Source organism: Aquarana catesbeiana, linkage group LG05 (assembly GCF_042186555.1).
Source record: "Aquarana catesbeiana isolate 2022-GZ linkage group LG05, ASM4218655v1, whole genome shotgun sequence".
NCBI classification, from domain to species: Eukaryota; Metazoa; Chordata; class Amphibia; order Anura; family Ranidae; genus Aquarana; species Aquarana catesbeiana.
The window spans coordinates 608,379,288-608,395,843 of NC_133328.1; the positions used below are offsets into that span (position 1 = coordinate 608,379,288).

Here is a 16,556-nt window from a genome sequence, read left to right on the forward strand (position 1 = left end):
GGCGGGTTGCTGGCTCCTACGGGCGGGTTGCTGGCTCCTACGGGCGGGTTGCTGGCTCCTACGGGCAGGTTGCTGGCTCCTACGGGCAGGTTGCTGGCTCCTACGGGCGGGTTGCGGACTCCTACAGGTGGGTTGCTGGCTCCTACAGGAGGGTTGCTGGCTCCTACGGGCAGTGGGTAGAGGCTGGCTTGCAGGCTCCTACAGGCGGTGGGCAGCGGGCGAGTTACGGGTTCCTATGGGCGGCGGACAGCGGCTTCTGTGTCCTCTCTGCATCACGGCGGCTTCCTCTGTGTGGCTCCTCCCTCCTCCTCCTAGGCATCCAATAGGATCGCCTGTCCTGTCAGCCAATCAAGGCCCGCTTCTCTATAACAAATAGCAATTCGCTTCTCTATAGCGAATATTCATAACTATTGTCACATAACTGGGTGGGATCGGGGTGCCAGTGCTCTGCGCCCTGAGCCCACCCTTTTTTGAAGCTTATTAGAGCCTCTGGCTCCAAACACGTGCTTTAAGAAAACACCCCACCATTGGAATCCATGCGTCCGGCGCCCTGTATGTAGATCATGCCCGCACCTAATGGATGGACTGCCACTGACTAAAGGGCTATGTGAGTTATTTTCTAAATTCCCTTGTTGCTTAGTGTAGCTGCTATGGTAGATGTTATGGAGTTTTTTCTATTCCTGTTATTTCTAGAAAAATAAAATGATACAAATGAAAAAACACAAATACTGTATATGTTTCCTAATAATTTCTATATATAAATCATTCACCCAACATCCAGTCCATTGCAACATGAATAGGGAGGCCTCCACACAGCCCTGGACCTTTATTAAAGTTAAAGTATAAACTAAACCCACAACAGTAAAATCAGTCTGTATATGCAATAAAGCATGCTTGTTATACTCCGCATTGTGTAAACAGGCTGTTTGATTTTGTCTTCTCTGATCCTCCCCTTCCACCTTGTACCTCTGACAAGTTTTCCTGACACCAAGAGATAAAATGGTGACAGGCAAGAGATGTCCAGCACATAGGCTTTGACAACCACAGCTCTGTCCCTGTGTGAAGGGGGGGGGGGGGTGTCCCTTCCCTCCAATCAGCTCACTGAGCTCTGCAGAGTGTGACTTCAGCTCCCTATCCCCTGGTTTCTGAAAGCTCAGACAAGCTGTATACATTATGCGCTTTGAACACATGTAGAAGAGAGAGGGATACAGAAAAACAGGTACAATGAGGGAGGATTTGTTTCATCTCTATGTATCACCTGAGGCCAGTCATTTCACTGTGTCTATGAAAGTGTTTACACACTTTTAAAGCTGAAGTTTAGGTATGAAATCCATGGCATAATGAAGGTATGCACATCTCATACAGTACCTGAGTGGAAGTTGTGGAGGCTGCAAATCAGTGATACCAGTCTTCCGGGTCCAATGCCGACTGACTGCCCTTCTCTATAACAACCACAGGGGGTTCACAGAACACCTTGTATTTTTCAATGGAATTCTCTGATTGGACAAAGTAGAGAGGTGGGGTGGTGACCAGGGGCAGCCCGTCCATTAAGGGCGCAGGGCTCTGCCCCCCCTAACCCTATGGTTAATGGATAGATTCATGCGTAGCATGAATCTATCCACGGCCACTGCAGCCACTCCCTATTCAGGTGTCTGGCCCCTGTCAGAACACCGGGCGCCTGAATTACAGCAACGGGGGTGTTTTTCTGAAGCACCTGATTAGAGGATTAGAGCCGTAGGCTCTAATAGGTTTCCAAATAGGGTGCGACTTGGAGCGCAGAGCATTGCGCTTGGAGCCCACCCAGGTGTGTTAGAAAAGCGAATATTCATTTGCTTTTCTAACACTGAATCGCGTCTCCACCAATCAGGAAGCGCGGGTCTGTTACTTGTTTCCTGCTTGGCTGAAAGGTCTGGCGATCCTATTGGACACCTAGGAGGAGGGGAGGAGAAGCACGGCAGAAGCTGCCGTGATCTCAGAAGAGGAGAGGACACAGGAGACGCTGCCAGATGCCCACCGCAGCCTGTCCCCCTGCCCGATGTGCCCGCCGATCCCCGATGAGCCTGCCGATGGTGTAAGTGCCGGTGGACCGGCAGACAGCAGGGGGGGGGTTTGAGGTGCTTTGGGAGGAAGTGGCTGTTAGCCGCCCCCCCCCAAACAAGAAAAAACACCAGCCACCAATGGTGGTGATGTCACTACGCAATAAAACTTTGCTTTATAATATATTACAAATCCAGCAAAAAAAGCAAGACCCCATTTTTATGACTTTACCTCCTGAGTGGAGCTGGAACTCAGGATCTGAGATCTTAGTACAAATGTCCACAAGATATTAGCATGAGCATCAACTGGCTCACCTTTATCTAAGGCTGAAATATAGTCAGGTATGTATAAACTCTTGTAATCTCTTGTATAGTAAAATCAGGCTGGTAAAGGTGGGGGAAGAGGGACTACGGGTCAGTTAGGCATGCTGCAGTGCACATGTGCCAACAAGGAAAATGCTGACAGAAGGAGAGAGCAGAGTGACTGCTTATCAATCTGCTGCTGCTCCTTCTCTGTCTTGCTAGTGGCAGAGAGGTGGACAGGCTGTTATGCTTAACTATACTGGAAAGAAGTCGGGTCACCAACCTGGCTGTGCTGTGTGATTTAGATTTGTAAATCTCAGGACTGGATAATGGATAATACTAATTCTTTGGCAGGTTAAACATCGTCCTTTTACTTTATGCATTTAGATATTTTTGTGGAGTTCAGCCTGAATTATTTTTGAAAACGGATTTACTAAAATTTTCTAAATAAAGCAATATGGCAATAATTGTTTGGTTTATTGATGTCGTTTGTGATTGAATATTGAAAACATTTTTTCAAAGTAACTTTCATAAAGTATTTTCGATCCTCCATGTTGTTACCTGTTCCTTCCAGTGTATGTTACATGCTACAGATGGTATTGTGTTTTTACCTTTCAGGGTAAACCGGAGTACATTGGATCTACTGTTGCTGCTCCATCAGTCACATTATCAGAGCAGACCTATTCTCCTGCCAAGCTGGCCTATTATCCCTTGTTCTGTGGCAACTTGTCTGGGGGAGATCTTTTAGCTGCCTTTGAATTGTTTCAGGTAAGTTTTTACTTGCATACTGGACCGTATTTAGACATCATGGTGCTCTACAGCCATTTAAGCGATTGGTACTCTGCTACAAGTTAAAGCTAGAATGAGCTATTTGTGACGGAGCCCTGACACCCCGATTAGGTGCTTTCACCAAACAGTGCCTCCTGCTCGCCAAACCCTTCCAGCAGACCAGGAGCTAATAAACCTTTTTAACATATAGGGATAAAGTGAGCGCTGAGCCCAACACAGTATAAACCCCTGACTCTGTTGCTCCCAATGGGGAACTAATATACAAAACAATACAATGTGAAGAAGGATAAAAAGTGAAAATTGTAAATTGGCTTTGGCTGTAATAATGTCCATGAGGGCTATAGTAATGTCCATAAAGTTCATGGGATGATAGCAACTTAAGAAGGCAGCCCCGTTGGAGAAAAAGAACCAATCCTCTGGACACTCTGGAGATAAAACAAAGGCGCCACTCTAAGTGCAATAAAACACGTGGAGTTTAATAAAAACTATAATAGGGCGTACACACGGTCGGACTTTGTTCGGACATTCCGACAACAAAATCCTAGGATTTTTTCCGACGGATGTTGGCTCAAACTTGTCTTGCATACACACGGTCACACAAAGTTGTCGGAAAATCCGATCATTCTGAACGCGGTGACGTAAAACACGTACATCGGGACTATAAACGGGGCAGTGGCCAATAGCTTTCATTTCTTTATTTATTCTGAGCATGCGTGGCACTTTATCCGTCGGATTTGTGTACACACGATCGGAATTTCCGACAACGGATTTTGTTGTCGGAAAATTTTATCTCCTGCTCTCCAACTTTGTGTGTCGGAAAATCCGATGGAAAATGTCCGATGGAGCCCACACACGGTCGGAATTTCCGACAACACGCTCCGATCGGACATTTTCCATCGGAAAGTCCGACCGTGTGTACGGGGCATTAGAAAAGTACTCACAAAGATACAATGTAAACAGGCATGTTGTCAAAAACTGACGAATATCCTGGAAGTGGTTCTGATCCGGTTCCTTGATCGCAGTGGTCTCCGGTGGACAGGCTGCGCCGATGGATGCTGAGACTTCCTGTCGTTGGAACGCACGCTGAGAACCAGGGGGATGAGGTCACTTCCAGAATCGGGAACGAATAGGCGACGCGTTTGCGGAGCTACGCTCCTTCCTCAGGCCTAACGTGGGCTGTGATTGGGCAGGGCTTATACAGCCAGTGAGTAGCGCTGATAGGTTCACGGAACGCTCAGTGCATTGGATAATGCTGCGATCACTCAAAACATAGCAAAACAATTGGGGAAGTGGCTGATTTAGATTACATCAGATACCAAAACACGTTAATTACATAGTGCATGTAAATTGCATTTAAAATGAAAAACAACAAACTGGATATGAGAGCGAACATGATCAAAGGATTATGTGTGTGTGTATGCAAAGTGAAACCAATGGAAAAAACCAACTGGGAGGCTTATTATCAGTGCTGATGGTGCTGTGTGGACCCATAGCCATGGACAAAAAGCAGGGGGTAGCACATGATGCTGAAAAAGGATCAAGAATGTGCAGAATGTATTAAAAAATGAAAAATAATGTGCAATTTGGAAAAATAATAATGACTGAAGATGAAAATGGAAAAAGGAAAAAGAGAAAAAATCAAAATAACTATAAAATTAAAAATTAAACTAAATGTAGAGATAAAAATGAAAATAAAAATAAGAATAAGGATAAAAAAAAATAATAAAGAATATGATAAAATAAATAATAAAAAATGATATATGAAAATAAATGGATGTGGAAATAAATTAGAGATTGGGTATAAGGATGGCAAATAATAATGAAAATGAGAAGAAAGAGTGAAATGGATTGAACAAAACTTGTTACAAAAGGTGCTGCGAATCCCCTATTTTATTTAATTCAATTCATCTATTTAATTTTATTCTCCTAATTTATTCAATTCATCCATTTCACTCTTTCTTCTCATTTTCATTATTATTTTCCATCTTTATACCCAATCTCTAATTTATTTCCGCATCCATTTATTTTCATATATCATTTTTTATTATTTATTTTATCATATTCTTTATTATTTTTTTTCATCCTTATTCTTATTTTTATTTTCATTTTTATTTTCATTTTATTTTTATTTTTATCTCTACATTTAGTTTAATTTTAATTTTTAATTTTATTGTTATTTTGATTTTTTCTCTTTATCCTTTTTCCATTTTCATCTTCAGTCATTATTATTTTTCCAAATTGCACATTATTTAAAATGCAATTTACATGCACTATGTAATTAACATGTTTTGGTATCTGATGTAATCTAATCAGCCACTTCCTCAATTGTTTTGCTATGTTTTGAGTGATTGCAGCATTATGCAATGCACTAAGCGTTCTGTGAACCTATCAGCGCTACTCACTGGCTGTATAAGCCCTGCCCAATCGCAGCCCACGTTAGGCCTGAGGAAGGAGCGTAGCTCCGCAAACGCGTCGCCTATTCATTCCCGGTTCCGGAATTGACCTCATCCCCCTGGTTCACAACATGCGTTCCAACGACAGGAAGTGTCGGCATCCATCTGCACAGCCTGTCCACCAGAGACCACTGCGATCAAGAAACCGGATCAGAACCACTTCCAGGATATCTGGCAGTTTTTGCCAACATGCCTGTTTACATTGTACCTTTGTGAGTACCTTGCTTACAGTTTTTATTAAATTTTTTATTGCACTTAGAGTTTCACCTTTGTTTTATCTCCATAATAAACCTTTTTACACCAGAGCATCATACACAGATTAGATGTGTAGGTAAAACCAAAGGAATGAATGTTTATTGAACAGAAATGCATGTTTTTATATACTTCAAAAGTAGGACAGTCACCAATGAAACCAATATTGCCACATAATGGTTAGATAATGAGGTAGAGTTTACACAAGGCTAATTTCATCATGTAGGAACCTCTAAGAGTTAGCCAAATTAGCCAACTGCAGAAAAAATAGGTGACTCAATTAACTTAATCAATAATGGGAATGCAACCCTAGGTGGCACACAATGGGGCAAAGACACTTATAACACCTTAAACAGATTATAGCAGGAGACCTCAGTATCAGCTGATTGATTGAGCTAATTATAATAACATCTCTTCTGATTCTAGGAGGGGGTTGAGGCAGTCAATGCTAGTTTGGGCATAGAGACCCCAAATATGTATATGGGTCCTCCAGTTCCCAGAGTCTGTGTGTTTTGTGGAGACATGGACTTGAATCCGAAGTAAAATTACTCCAGGTCCCTCAGGCACACATCTCAAAAAATAGAGCCCCCCCCCCCCCCACAAAAAAACAGGGCCCATAGTCAGTAGGCAAGAGGCTAGCCTGCAGTCCCCTCCAAAAACATGGGTTCTGTCACACTATTCATAGCAAATCAGACTCTGCTTTACATGCAGGGATACTTTTTAACTCTACAGACCACAAACAAGAAAAAGGAGATATGGTTTCATCTTTCCTGAACCAGAACATGCTCTGCAACCCAACAGGTGTCCAGAGGTGGACAGAGTTGGAATCAAAATAAGGAAAAAGTTACCACAGTTGGTAAATACTAGGATTATGCTGGCCCCTCCAGCCTTTCTTCCCTGGGCACTGGCCCACAACCATTGTCCTGTTGTATGACCAGCTGTCTACTGACCTTTAGAGGAGATATCTTCATAACATCATGTCCATGTAGGAAGTATGAGAATGCAAACTGTAAAGAAAGGGGGCATGAAAATAATCAGATATTATATCTATGTACAGTATCCTAGCAATCCAACTTTTGTAGAGTAATTAAACCCAACTACCAAGGTACTGTATATAGTCTACAGGAGCTCCACGATTATATTTAGATGTGTCACCCCTGACAAATGCCTACATTACCAAATACTTAGCCCAAGTCTTCTCTGTGGTTTCCATAGTTGACAAATCCTTCATTTGCACAGATTCCTGAATCCGGAATTCAAAGCCTGCCTCCTATTGAGACTCCAGACCCTAGCCAAGTCTATTCCGTCCCAGCAAACATCCGTCCGGTACTAAGTAAATACAGAATAGAGGTAAGTACTCATTTCCTTTGCTTATGAAAAACTTTGCTTACTGCGTAACAAAGTCTAAGTACCTGTGTTTCCCTGCTGGTTGAATGAAAAAAAAAATGACTAATGTGTAGGCTGCCTTAGGGTTTCTCCACTCTGGAGGAAGGAGCAATAGAGACACCTTTGGACAGCAGCATTGTCAGTCTGGTGGGGATGGTAGTGTTAGATGCACTAGCCGATATAGAAGGACCTAACTAACAGATTAAAGCTGAACTTAAGCTAACATTCTTTTAAGTAGATACAGCAACAGTTTTTTTTTTTTTTCTTTTGGGATAAAGGTTTTACATTAATAAATAAAAGCTGATCATTGTGTAGCGCCCTCCTAGAGTAGAGTAGGTCCAGCTATGCTTAGCTGGGGGGCCTATTTGCAAGTTCAAGTCTCCGGCGCTGTGATTGGCCAGAGCCACGATGGCATGCGAGCGGGAGCCGCCGGTAACAGCACAGCAGCTGAAGAAATGGCACGAGCGAACCGTTTCTTCAGTGCGCATGTGCCGATGACTTGGGCACATGCTGATTCAGTGAATATCTCCTAAATGGTGCAAGTTTAGGAGATATTCACGGTACCTACAGGTAAGCCTTATTATAGGCTTACCTGTAGGTAAAAGTGGTGCGTAAGGGTTACAACCACTTTAACCACCTCAATACAGGGCACTTTCACCCCCTTCCTGCCCAAGCCATTTTTCAGTTTTCAGCGCTGTCGCACTTTGAATGACAATTGCGCGGTCATGTTACACTGTACCCTAATGAAATTTTTATCATTTTTTCCCCACAAATAGAGCTTTCTTTTGGTGGTATTTGATCACCTCTGCGGTTTTTACTTTTTGCGCTATAAACAAAAGAAGAGGGACAATTTTGAAAAAACACAATATTTTTTACTTTTTGCTATAATAAATATCCAATTTTTTTTTTTTTTTAACAAATTTTTTCCTCAGTTTAGGCCGATACGTATTCTTCTACATATTTTTGGTAAAAAAAAATTGCGCTAAGCGTATATTGATTGGTTTGCGCAAAAGTTATAGCGTCTACAAAATAGGGGATAGATTTATAGCATTTTTATTATTTATTTATTTTTTACTAGTAATGGCGGCGATCTGCAATTTTTATTGTGACTGCGATATTGCGGCGGACATATCGGACACTTTTGACACATTTTTGGGACCATTCACATTTATACAGCGATCAATGCTATAAAATTGCATTGATTACTGTGTAAATGTGACTGGCAGGGAAGGGGTTAACACTAGGGGGCGCTCGAGGGGTTAATGTATTACCTAAGGAGGTGATTCTAACTGTGGGGGGAGGGGACTGACTGGGGGAGGTGACCGATCGCTGTCCCTATGTACAAGGGACACGCCATCGGTCTCCTCTCCTCTCTGACAGGACGTGGATCTGTGTTTACATGCACAGATCCACGCTCCTGCTCTGTTACCCGGCAATCGCGGGTGCCCGGCGGACATCGCGGCCGCCGGGCACGCGCACCGGGTCCAGAGCGACGCAGCGGGCACGCGCGCGCGCCGCCGGCGGCGCGCGCGCGCCCCCTAGTGGCTCGGAAGGCGAGGACGTCATATGACGTCCTCCCAGAACAATAGAAGCCTCGTCCAGCCGTCATATGACGGTGGGCGGTGGCTTAGCGGTTAAGGGGGTGCGCAACAGTTGTAAGCCTGTCAGTCGTAAATGGATTCTCAAAAGCAGCTGAAAAATAAAACATACTGGCTGGATCGCCAAGTGAAAATAAAAGAAAAAAAAGCTTAAAAAGAAGAAAACTAATGCAGCTACCACTTCTAAGGATTAGTTAGCTGCAACATATTACATTTTTATTTTAAAGTGGATGTAAACCCAATGTCATCCTTTCTAAACTCCTGCCATAGGGGTTATCTATAAGGATATACATGCCTCCTGCATGTATCTTTACCTGTCAAATGTCTCCCTTCTGTCTGTTATGAGACCCGAAAAACTGTAGATTCTGTGGGCGGGTCTGTTGTCTGGAGCTCGGTGGGTGGAGTCGTGATGTCAGTAGACTCCCCGCCCACCTCTACACTCCCCTTGTCAGTATGCATTTTCTCCTGTGTATTTCTTACACTGAACTTCTGCTATGATCTCTAACATCCAGTGAAAAGACAGGATATTAACCACATGACTTCAGCATGCCAAATCATACTGAGGTGTGGAACAGCCAATCCTTGCAGAGCTGCTGAAGAAAGGAGTGGGGGAGGGAATTAAAAAATACTGCATGTGTCTTAGGCTAGTGCACAAGATATGTAAATCACCTGTCACTCACAGCAAGGGGGAGGATTTGACAAAGTTTTTCTCTGTTTGTCAAGTTTTATCTCACTGAACAATAAAAGAGGATTGCTCAGAGATGGATTAACTCTTTGTGGCAAGACTGAGCTCAGATGATAGGAAATCTTATACTCTACATTATGACATAAAAAAAAAAATAAAATTCGGGTTTACATCCACTTTAACCAATCATATATACCAGGGATATGCAATCAGCGGACCTCCAGCTGTTGCAGAACTACAAGTCCCATGAGGCATAGCAAGACTCTGACAGCCACAAGCATGACACCCATAGGCAGAGGCATGATGGGACTTGTAGTTTTGCAACAGCTGGAGGTCCGCTAATTGCATATCCCAGATATATATAAAATTGAAGATATTTTTTTGAAGGCCACTATTCCTAACAATATAATACATGTTTACACATTTTTAAAAGCTGCAGAGATATTATTGTAAGACACTTTAGTGTGAGAATAATAAATGCAAAACTATCTAACAACCATTGCTAATGGAGTTGGCAAGCTAACTATCAGATGCCACCCAAATCCTTTAAAATGAATCAAGTCCAAGGACTCGTATGCAGTGGGGATGCACAGAATTCAAATGTTGATTATCTCTTTGGCAGACTTCCATTTATGCAGCAGGCCATAACAGCTGCTTATTTTATAATTGATTGTGTATACAGTACTCCCGTCATCTGCCTCCAAACATAAAATGCTTGTTGGAAAAATATAGTATATTTTATCTATGTATCTGTATTATTCAACAAAAGTTCAATTACAAATCATTGTGAGCACTGGCTTATGGAGTATCTTGTACCAATCCATTGGTCCACTGACTGCACTCTTGTCTGATGCAGAAAGGACACCTTAAGTGATGTCAATTCCGACAAGAATCTTCTAAATTTCTATAGGTTATACAATTTTTGTAAACAACAAAAGATCCATCACTGGATACCATGTGCCACTCACCAGGCACCCGAAGGCAGGGCTAATAAAGTGGACATCATTTTAGGATCCACATCTGTCAACGGAAATTTTTCATTAGATCAGACAATCGGCTCCAGTGCTGATCAGTGTATTCTGACAGTGGAGGAGTCATGCTGTCAGGATACATTAGAACAGTGGTGAGGATTTCTCCATCTACCTCACTTGTGTGGATGAGGGAATCTGTTTGGTTATATTGATCAGCCCGATGACTGATCCAAAAAATGGACCCATCCATGAGCGGCCTTATCCTACTTTTTTAGCTTCTGTGAGAAACTTGGCATTAATTTTCATTCACAGTGCAGGGGCCAGTGGTAAGTAATGCCTTGTTCAATAGTAGTTAGTAGTAAGTAATGCAGAGTTTAGAGGTCAGGAGCAAGCAACACAGAGTTCAGAGGTGAATAGAGACTAAAGCAGAGTGCAGAAGTAATGCAAAATTCATGGGCATGTGGTATACCATGCACAGTTCATGGGTCAGTAGAATGTAATGCAGAGTTTAGGGGTTAGTAGTAAGTAATGTAGAGTTTAGAGGTCAGGAGCATTTAATGCAAAAATCAGGGGCCAGTAATACGTAATACAGAATTCAGGGCTCAATAGAATGTAATGGAGAGTGCAAAGTCAGAAGTATCTAGTGCAGAGTTCAGGGGTTAGTAGTAAGTAACAGAGTTCAGAGACCAGTAGTAAGTGATGCAGGGTTCAGGGGGTCAGTAGTAAGTGACATAGAGTTCAGGGATTAATAGAAAATGACGTAGCATTCAGAGGTCTCTGGTAAGTGGGGCGGCACAGTGGTGTAGTGGGTAGCACTCTCACTTAGCAGTAAGAAGGGTCGCTGGTTCGAATCCCGACCACGACACTACCTGCCTGGAGTTTGCATATTCTCCCTGTGTCTGCGTGGGTTTCCTCCGGGTTCTCCGGTTTCCTCCCACACTCCAAAGACATGCTGGTAGGTTAATTGGATCCTGTCTAAATTGGCCCTAGTATATGAATGTGAGTTAGGGACCTTAGATTGTAAGCTCCTTGAGGGTGTAGGGACTGATGTGAATGTATAATGTATATGTAAGGCGCTGCGTAAATTGACGGCGCTATATAAGTACCTGAAATAAATAAATAAATAAATAAATAAGTGATACAGAGTTAAGAGATCAGTAGTAAGTAATGCATAGTTCAGAGATCAGTAGTAAGTAGTACATAGTTCAGGGGTCAGTAGTAAGTAATGCATAGTTCAGAGGTCAATAGTAAGTAGTACATAGTTCAGGGGTCAGTAGTAAGCGATGCAAAGTGTAGAGGTCAGTAGTAAATGACTCAGTGCGCAGAGTCAGTAGCAATTCAGAGTTCAGGAGTCAGGGACCAAATACACTGTTTCAAGCCATGGTTGCAAACCTAAGTCAAAATTAAGCTCCGTTTTCTTACTGTGCAAGTCTGCCCTTGGTCACTCAACTATCAAAGAACAAAGCCCCTACTGCCCATTGAAGCTATGAAATGTAACTGTTGAATGATATGGAGTGAATCTTAGCACTAGAAGATGGTAGAGCTTCATCTCAATTTGGGCAGAGATCAAGGCTCCTTGAATCAATTTGAAGACCAGCACAGGTACTTGCTGGCAACATAAGGTTCCTGCATTAAAGCATTGTTGCTGTCTTACAAACGTTTTAGGCTGGGTCATGTTCCCTTTAATTTACAGTGGACTGGTGGCCGTCAAGGGGAAAATCTAAAGAAACCCTAAGAGAATCAAAGTTTACTTCTTTCCTAAAGAGAGTTTTCTAAGAAAAAGTTAAAATCTTTTACATTACTGTTATAGATACCTGAAAAATGTAATAGTTATCCATTGTGGTACCTCCTTTGACAACCAGTCTTGTCTCACCATGGCTTATTTTAGATAAGGTCTCACATTATGCACAGTCTTCAGCTATTTTTGCACTATTGTGAAAGTTTAGGAGTTGAGAGCTTTAAAATACTGAACCCCTCCCTTCTGATGGCTTTTGTTTATTGCTATAAATGTTTGACAAACAGATCAATGACCAATCTTTCTCCATTAGGTTCTTTTCTGGGGTGTCAGAGAGATGAAGAAGGTGCAGCTGCTGTCTGTAGATCGCCCCCAGGTGATGATTGAATGTGCGGGGAAAGGTGTTAAATCCTGCGTTATTCAAAGCTACAAAAGCAATCCCAATTTCAATGTTATGTCAGACTGGTTCGAAGTGGTAAGTTGAGCTGTGAGCTTCATTATACTATACTTTTATGGCTAACATGTATTACATTAGTAATTGTTGGGGAAGGAAGGACATTGAGAGACTTTTTTGAGCCAGTAACTGAGTATGGTTTGAACTTGCCTCGTGGACACAATCGGTTGAGGGGAACAATCAATTTATTGTGCACCTATGGATAGAAACAGTACAATTCCCAGGAATTAAAGAAGGTTTTTTTTTTTCTTTTTTAAATCATACTTACCTAGGTGGATGCAGCATCGGTCCGATGCTGCATCTGTCCCCCGCCAGCTCTGAGACCGAGAACCAAGCGATCAAAGACCGCTGAGCAGAGAGCCAGTGACTGTCAGTCACTGGCTCTGTACTCTGCCCCCCCTGAGCTCACTGGACTGTGGAGGGGGTGGGAGCAGCTGGCTCAGGCTGTTGCGATCTTGCCTGAACCTGGACCTGCTCTGTGATGTCAACCAACAGCGGGCTTCAGCCCGCTGTCTGCTGAAAACAGGTCACAGGAGTGCAAAATGAACTGCACTATTGTGATCCACAGCAGAAGTACAGTCAAACAAGCTTTGGCTATACTTTTCTTTTAAAGTGGAACTAAATACTGGGAGCAGGCAGGCTCTTTATTGCAGAAGAAACGTGCACAGCTCAGTTTACGTTCTGGCACAGTGCCTGTGTGCCAGGATGACTGAACTCCTACACATATGCAGGAGTGATGTCATGCCACACTGACCAATCATGATAGCCAAAGAACGGCACCCAGGGAAAAGATGCTGACACCAGCAAGGTGTCTTAGTCAGACTGTTGAAGCAGAGATAAGCATTGTATAGTATAGTATATACCACCACCCCCCAAGTGTAAATGTCCCTAAATGTATTTGCTAAATGCAACAAGTGTAAGTACTTGAATTTGGCTTGGTATTTGCAAAGTGAGCAGTGATATGACCATATCAGTATTCTGCTGTTAATTCACTGTCCAGGCAAAAGGCTGGGTTTGAGAAAATACACCTTAACTATAAGAGGTGTCATCTGCTTAGCTGCACTGTCTTTCAAGACTGTGTAAATCTCAGCACTGTATGTGTAGAAATACAAATCCTTTGACAGGTGTGTGGATGGGGCCTACTCGCTCTGCACATGAGGGTACCTTTCTCATGTACATGCTTATCAATGCTCGGGACCAGGTGGGGCCACATTCATGTGAAAGTCAAACATTATAACAGTACCCCGGCATAAATATATCAGGAACCATAAACCAGACGGAGACAGAAGACAAGAACCATAAACCAGACGGAGACAGAAGACAGGAACCATAAACCAGACGGAGACAGAAGACAGGAACCATAAACCAGACGGAGACAGAAAGTGCAATTAAAATCACACCGTTAATAAAATGGTAAAAACACAAGCCAGGGTTTGAATGCAAGAGCGGGTAATTAGACGAGTCAGGTCAGGAAACCAGAAGTCAGCGTAGTGAGGAGCAAAAATCAGGAACAGGAATTGAAGGGAAGTGAGCCAGGCCAAGTCATAAAGGAGCACAGGAAGGAATGAGAGATCACAGACCATGCAAGGGCCTGGAGGAAATGAGCTGAGCTGTTTAAATAGCAAAAAGGGGCTGGCTGTAGGCTGGACTAATGAGGCAGGGTAATGGTAACCAGGTGAGTCACTGTGGTAACAATGAGTGGCTGGTAATCCAACAGTTGAGCAGCTTCTGAGCACTGAAAGAAAAGAGTTGCTCGTTAAGTAGCAGGAGCCAGCCCTGATAAGAAATGATCCATACACTGTGTGCAGTGGTTCCTCTGTGAGCATTCTGTCCCATGTCACTACACACCTTCCTTGATTTATGTTGCATTTAGGAGGGACAATGCTGAGTCCATGCCCACTCCACCAGTCCAGGGTAACTCTGCCACCTCACTCCCAGTAACAGAATGGGGTCCCACCAAGCACTAGCACGGAGCTCATGTGTGCTCAAAATAAACTCCTTCTCTCTCCTGTACCCTGCAGCTAGGTATATGCATTCTCTATACCGCAGGTTCAGTCCCAGTTACTATGGAGCGAGCCAGAACACTGCCCTCCTCACTAACAGAGGACCCGTCATCTTTACCAGGTAGCATACTTTAGGACCGGCTGCTATACATTCAAAACAATTCTTGGTTACTCATGGCAACTACTCTCCTGCTTTGACTCTTCTGCCGAATTAACCCTTTGTAGGGCCTTCCTCCATACCCCATGTGTGCTTTACAGGCCCTGTTCTTCTAAAATGCTATGTATCACTATGCACCCCTTTGTACATCTTCAGACCAGGCTTGGAACAGTTAATGCAACTTTACTAGCACACTAAAACAGTCCAGCCCTACCTAACTAATGCAGGCTGCCCAGGATCATACCTTCCAGTGAATGAAAGTCCATTTAACAAAAGTCCAGTAATGGTAGGTTCCTAGTCCAGGGAGAATCCCAGCAGGGTGACCCAGGAGGGGGGCCACGTGCTCCAACAGGACTACATGTTGGAGCAGTTCTTCCTTTGTAAGTCCATGTGGAAGAGGGAGAGCTATGTGCCTTCTCCTGGTGTTTGTGTCTTACGGCAAGACTCAGAAAGCCCGGGAAAGGAATCTAGACACAGTTAACCCCTTCCCATCCTGGGCAGCTTGTAGCACTTTTCATAACTACACAATGAAATTAATACAACAGCAGAAATACATTGAATGGCACCCCACAAGCACGTGCTTACAAGTGAAATAGCTTGAAGAAGCAGATTTACCATTTCAGGAAGTAATACAAGTGGAGGCGCAGAGAACTAGAGCAACAAATCCCACAGTGTAATATAGCATGAACATTAGTTCAGCATGGTAATCTAGGCAAAAAGATAACTAAAATGACGATTGTCAATGACCATAAGAGAAGGTGATGAGGGGTCCAACACGCAGGGCTGCCGTCAAATGGGAACAGAAAACCGTGTTCCAGTTACACTGAAAAGACAAGGAGAGAGGCGCCTTTGGGTGCAGATGTATGACAAGTTTTAATACACACTTAACACAAGCAACACACATTTGTGGAGTCTTAATTAGGCATATAAAGTCCCAGCAAGGGGGAGGTGGAGATCGGGTCATCAGTTGGCAGTCCAACTTCCATTTCTGGAAGTTATATGGAAAGGTATAAGATCTGCTTCCTTCCTCCTGTAACCAACCCAAAGCCCTCTAAACAACACAAACCCTCCCCTACATAGTAAAACTTAAATCCATACCTTGAGATTATACTTACTCAAATTCAGTGGCAGCATAGGGGTGCCACCCCCCAAAGTTTAGACCCATAAGAAAGCGATTCATAGAACGATTTATTGTTAAATAAATGATAATATGCTAACATTTTTTAACATCTTAACCACTTCAATACCAGGCACTTAGACATCTTCCTGCCCAAGCCAATTTTCAGCTTTCAGCGCTGTCGCAATTTGAATGACAATTGCGCAGTCATACAACACTGTACCCAAACAAATTTTTTATCATTTTGTTCCCACAAATAGAGCTTTCTTTTGGTGGTATTTGATCACCTCTGTGGTTTTTATTTTTTGCGCAACAAATAAATAAGTTTTTCTTTGTTTCTGTTAAAAATTTTTGTAAATAAGTACGTTTTCTTCAATGACGCGCACTGATATGGCTGCACTGACGGGCACTTATATGGCTGCACTGACGGGCACTGATATGGCGGCACTGACGGGCACCAATGAGGTGGCACTGATGAGGTGACACTGATGGGCACTGATAGGCACTCATAGGTGGCACTGATGGACACTCATAGGTGGCATTAATGGGTACTTATTGGTGGCACTGATGGGTGGGCACGGATGGGCACTGACAGGTGGCACCGATGGGCACTGATG

The 16,556-nt window shown here is 43.2% G+C and overlaps 1 protein-coding gene across 3 annotated transcripts in view; it reads left to right on the forward strand.

Moving 5' to 3' along the window:
* Positions 1-16,556, forward strand: part of FER1L6 (fer-1 like family member 6) — a 274,276-nt gene that overhangs the window by 182,393 nt on the left and 75,327 nt on the right. For all 3 annotated transcript variants that reach the window (XM_073632222.1, XM_073632223.1, XM_073632224.1), the window contains exons 22-24: positions 2,958-3,107; positions 7,073-7,183; positions 12,522-12,683. In XM_073632222.1, the coding sequence (XP_073488323.1) occupies positions 2,958-3,107; positions 7,073-7,183; positions 12,522-12,683 (423 nt within the window). The remainder of the gene's footprint in view (positions 1-2,957; positions 3,108-7,072; positions 7,184-12,521; positions 12,684-16,556) is intronic.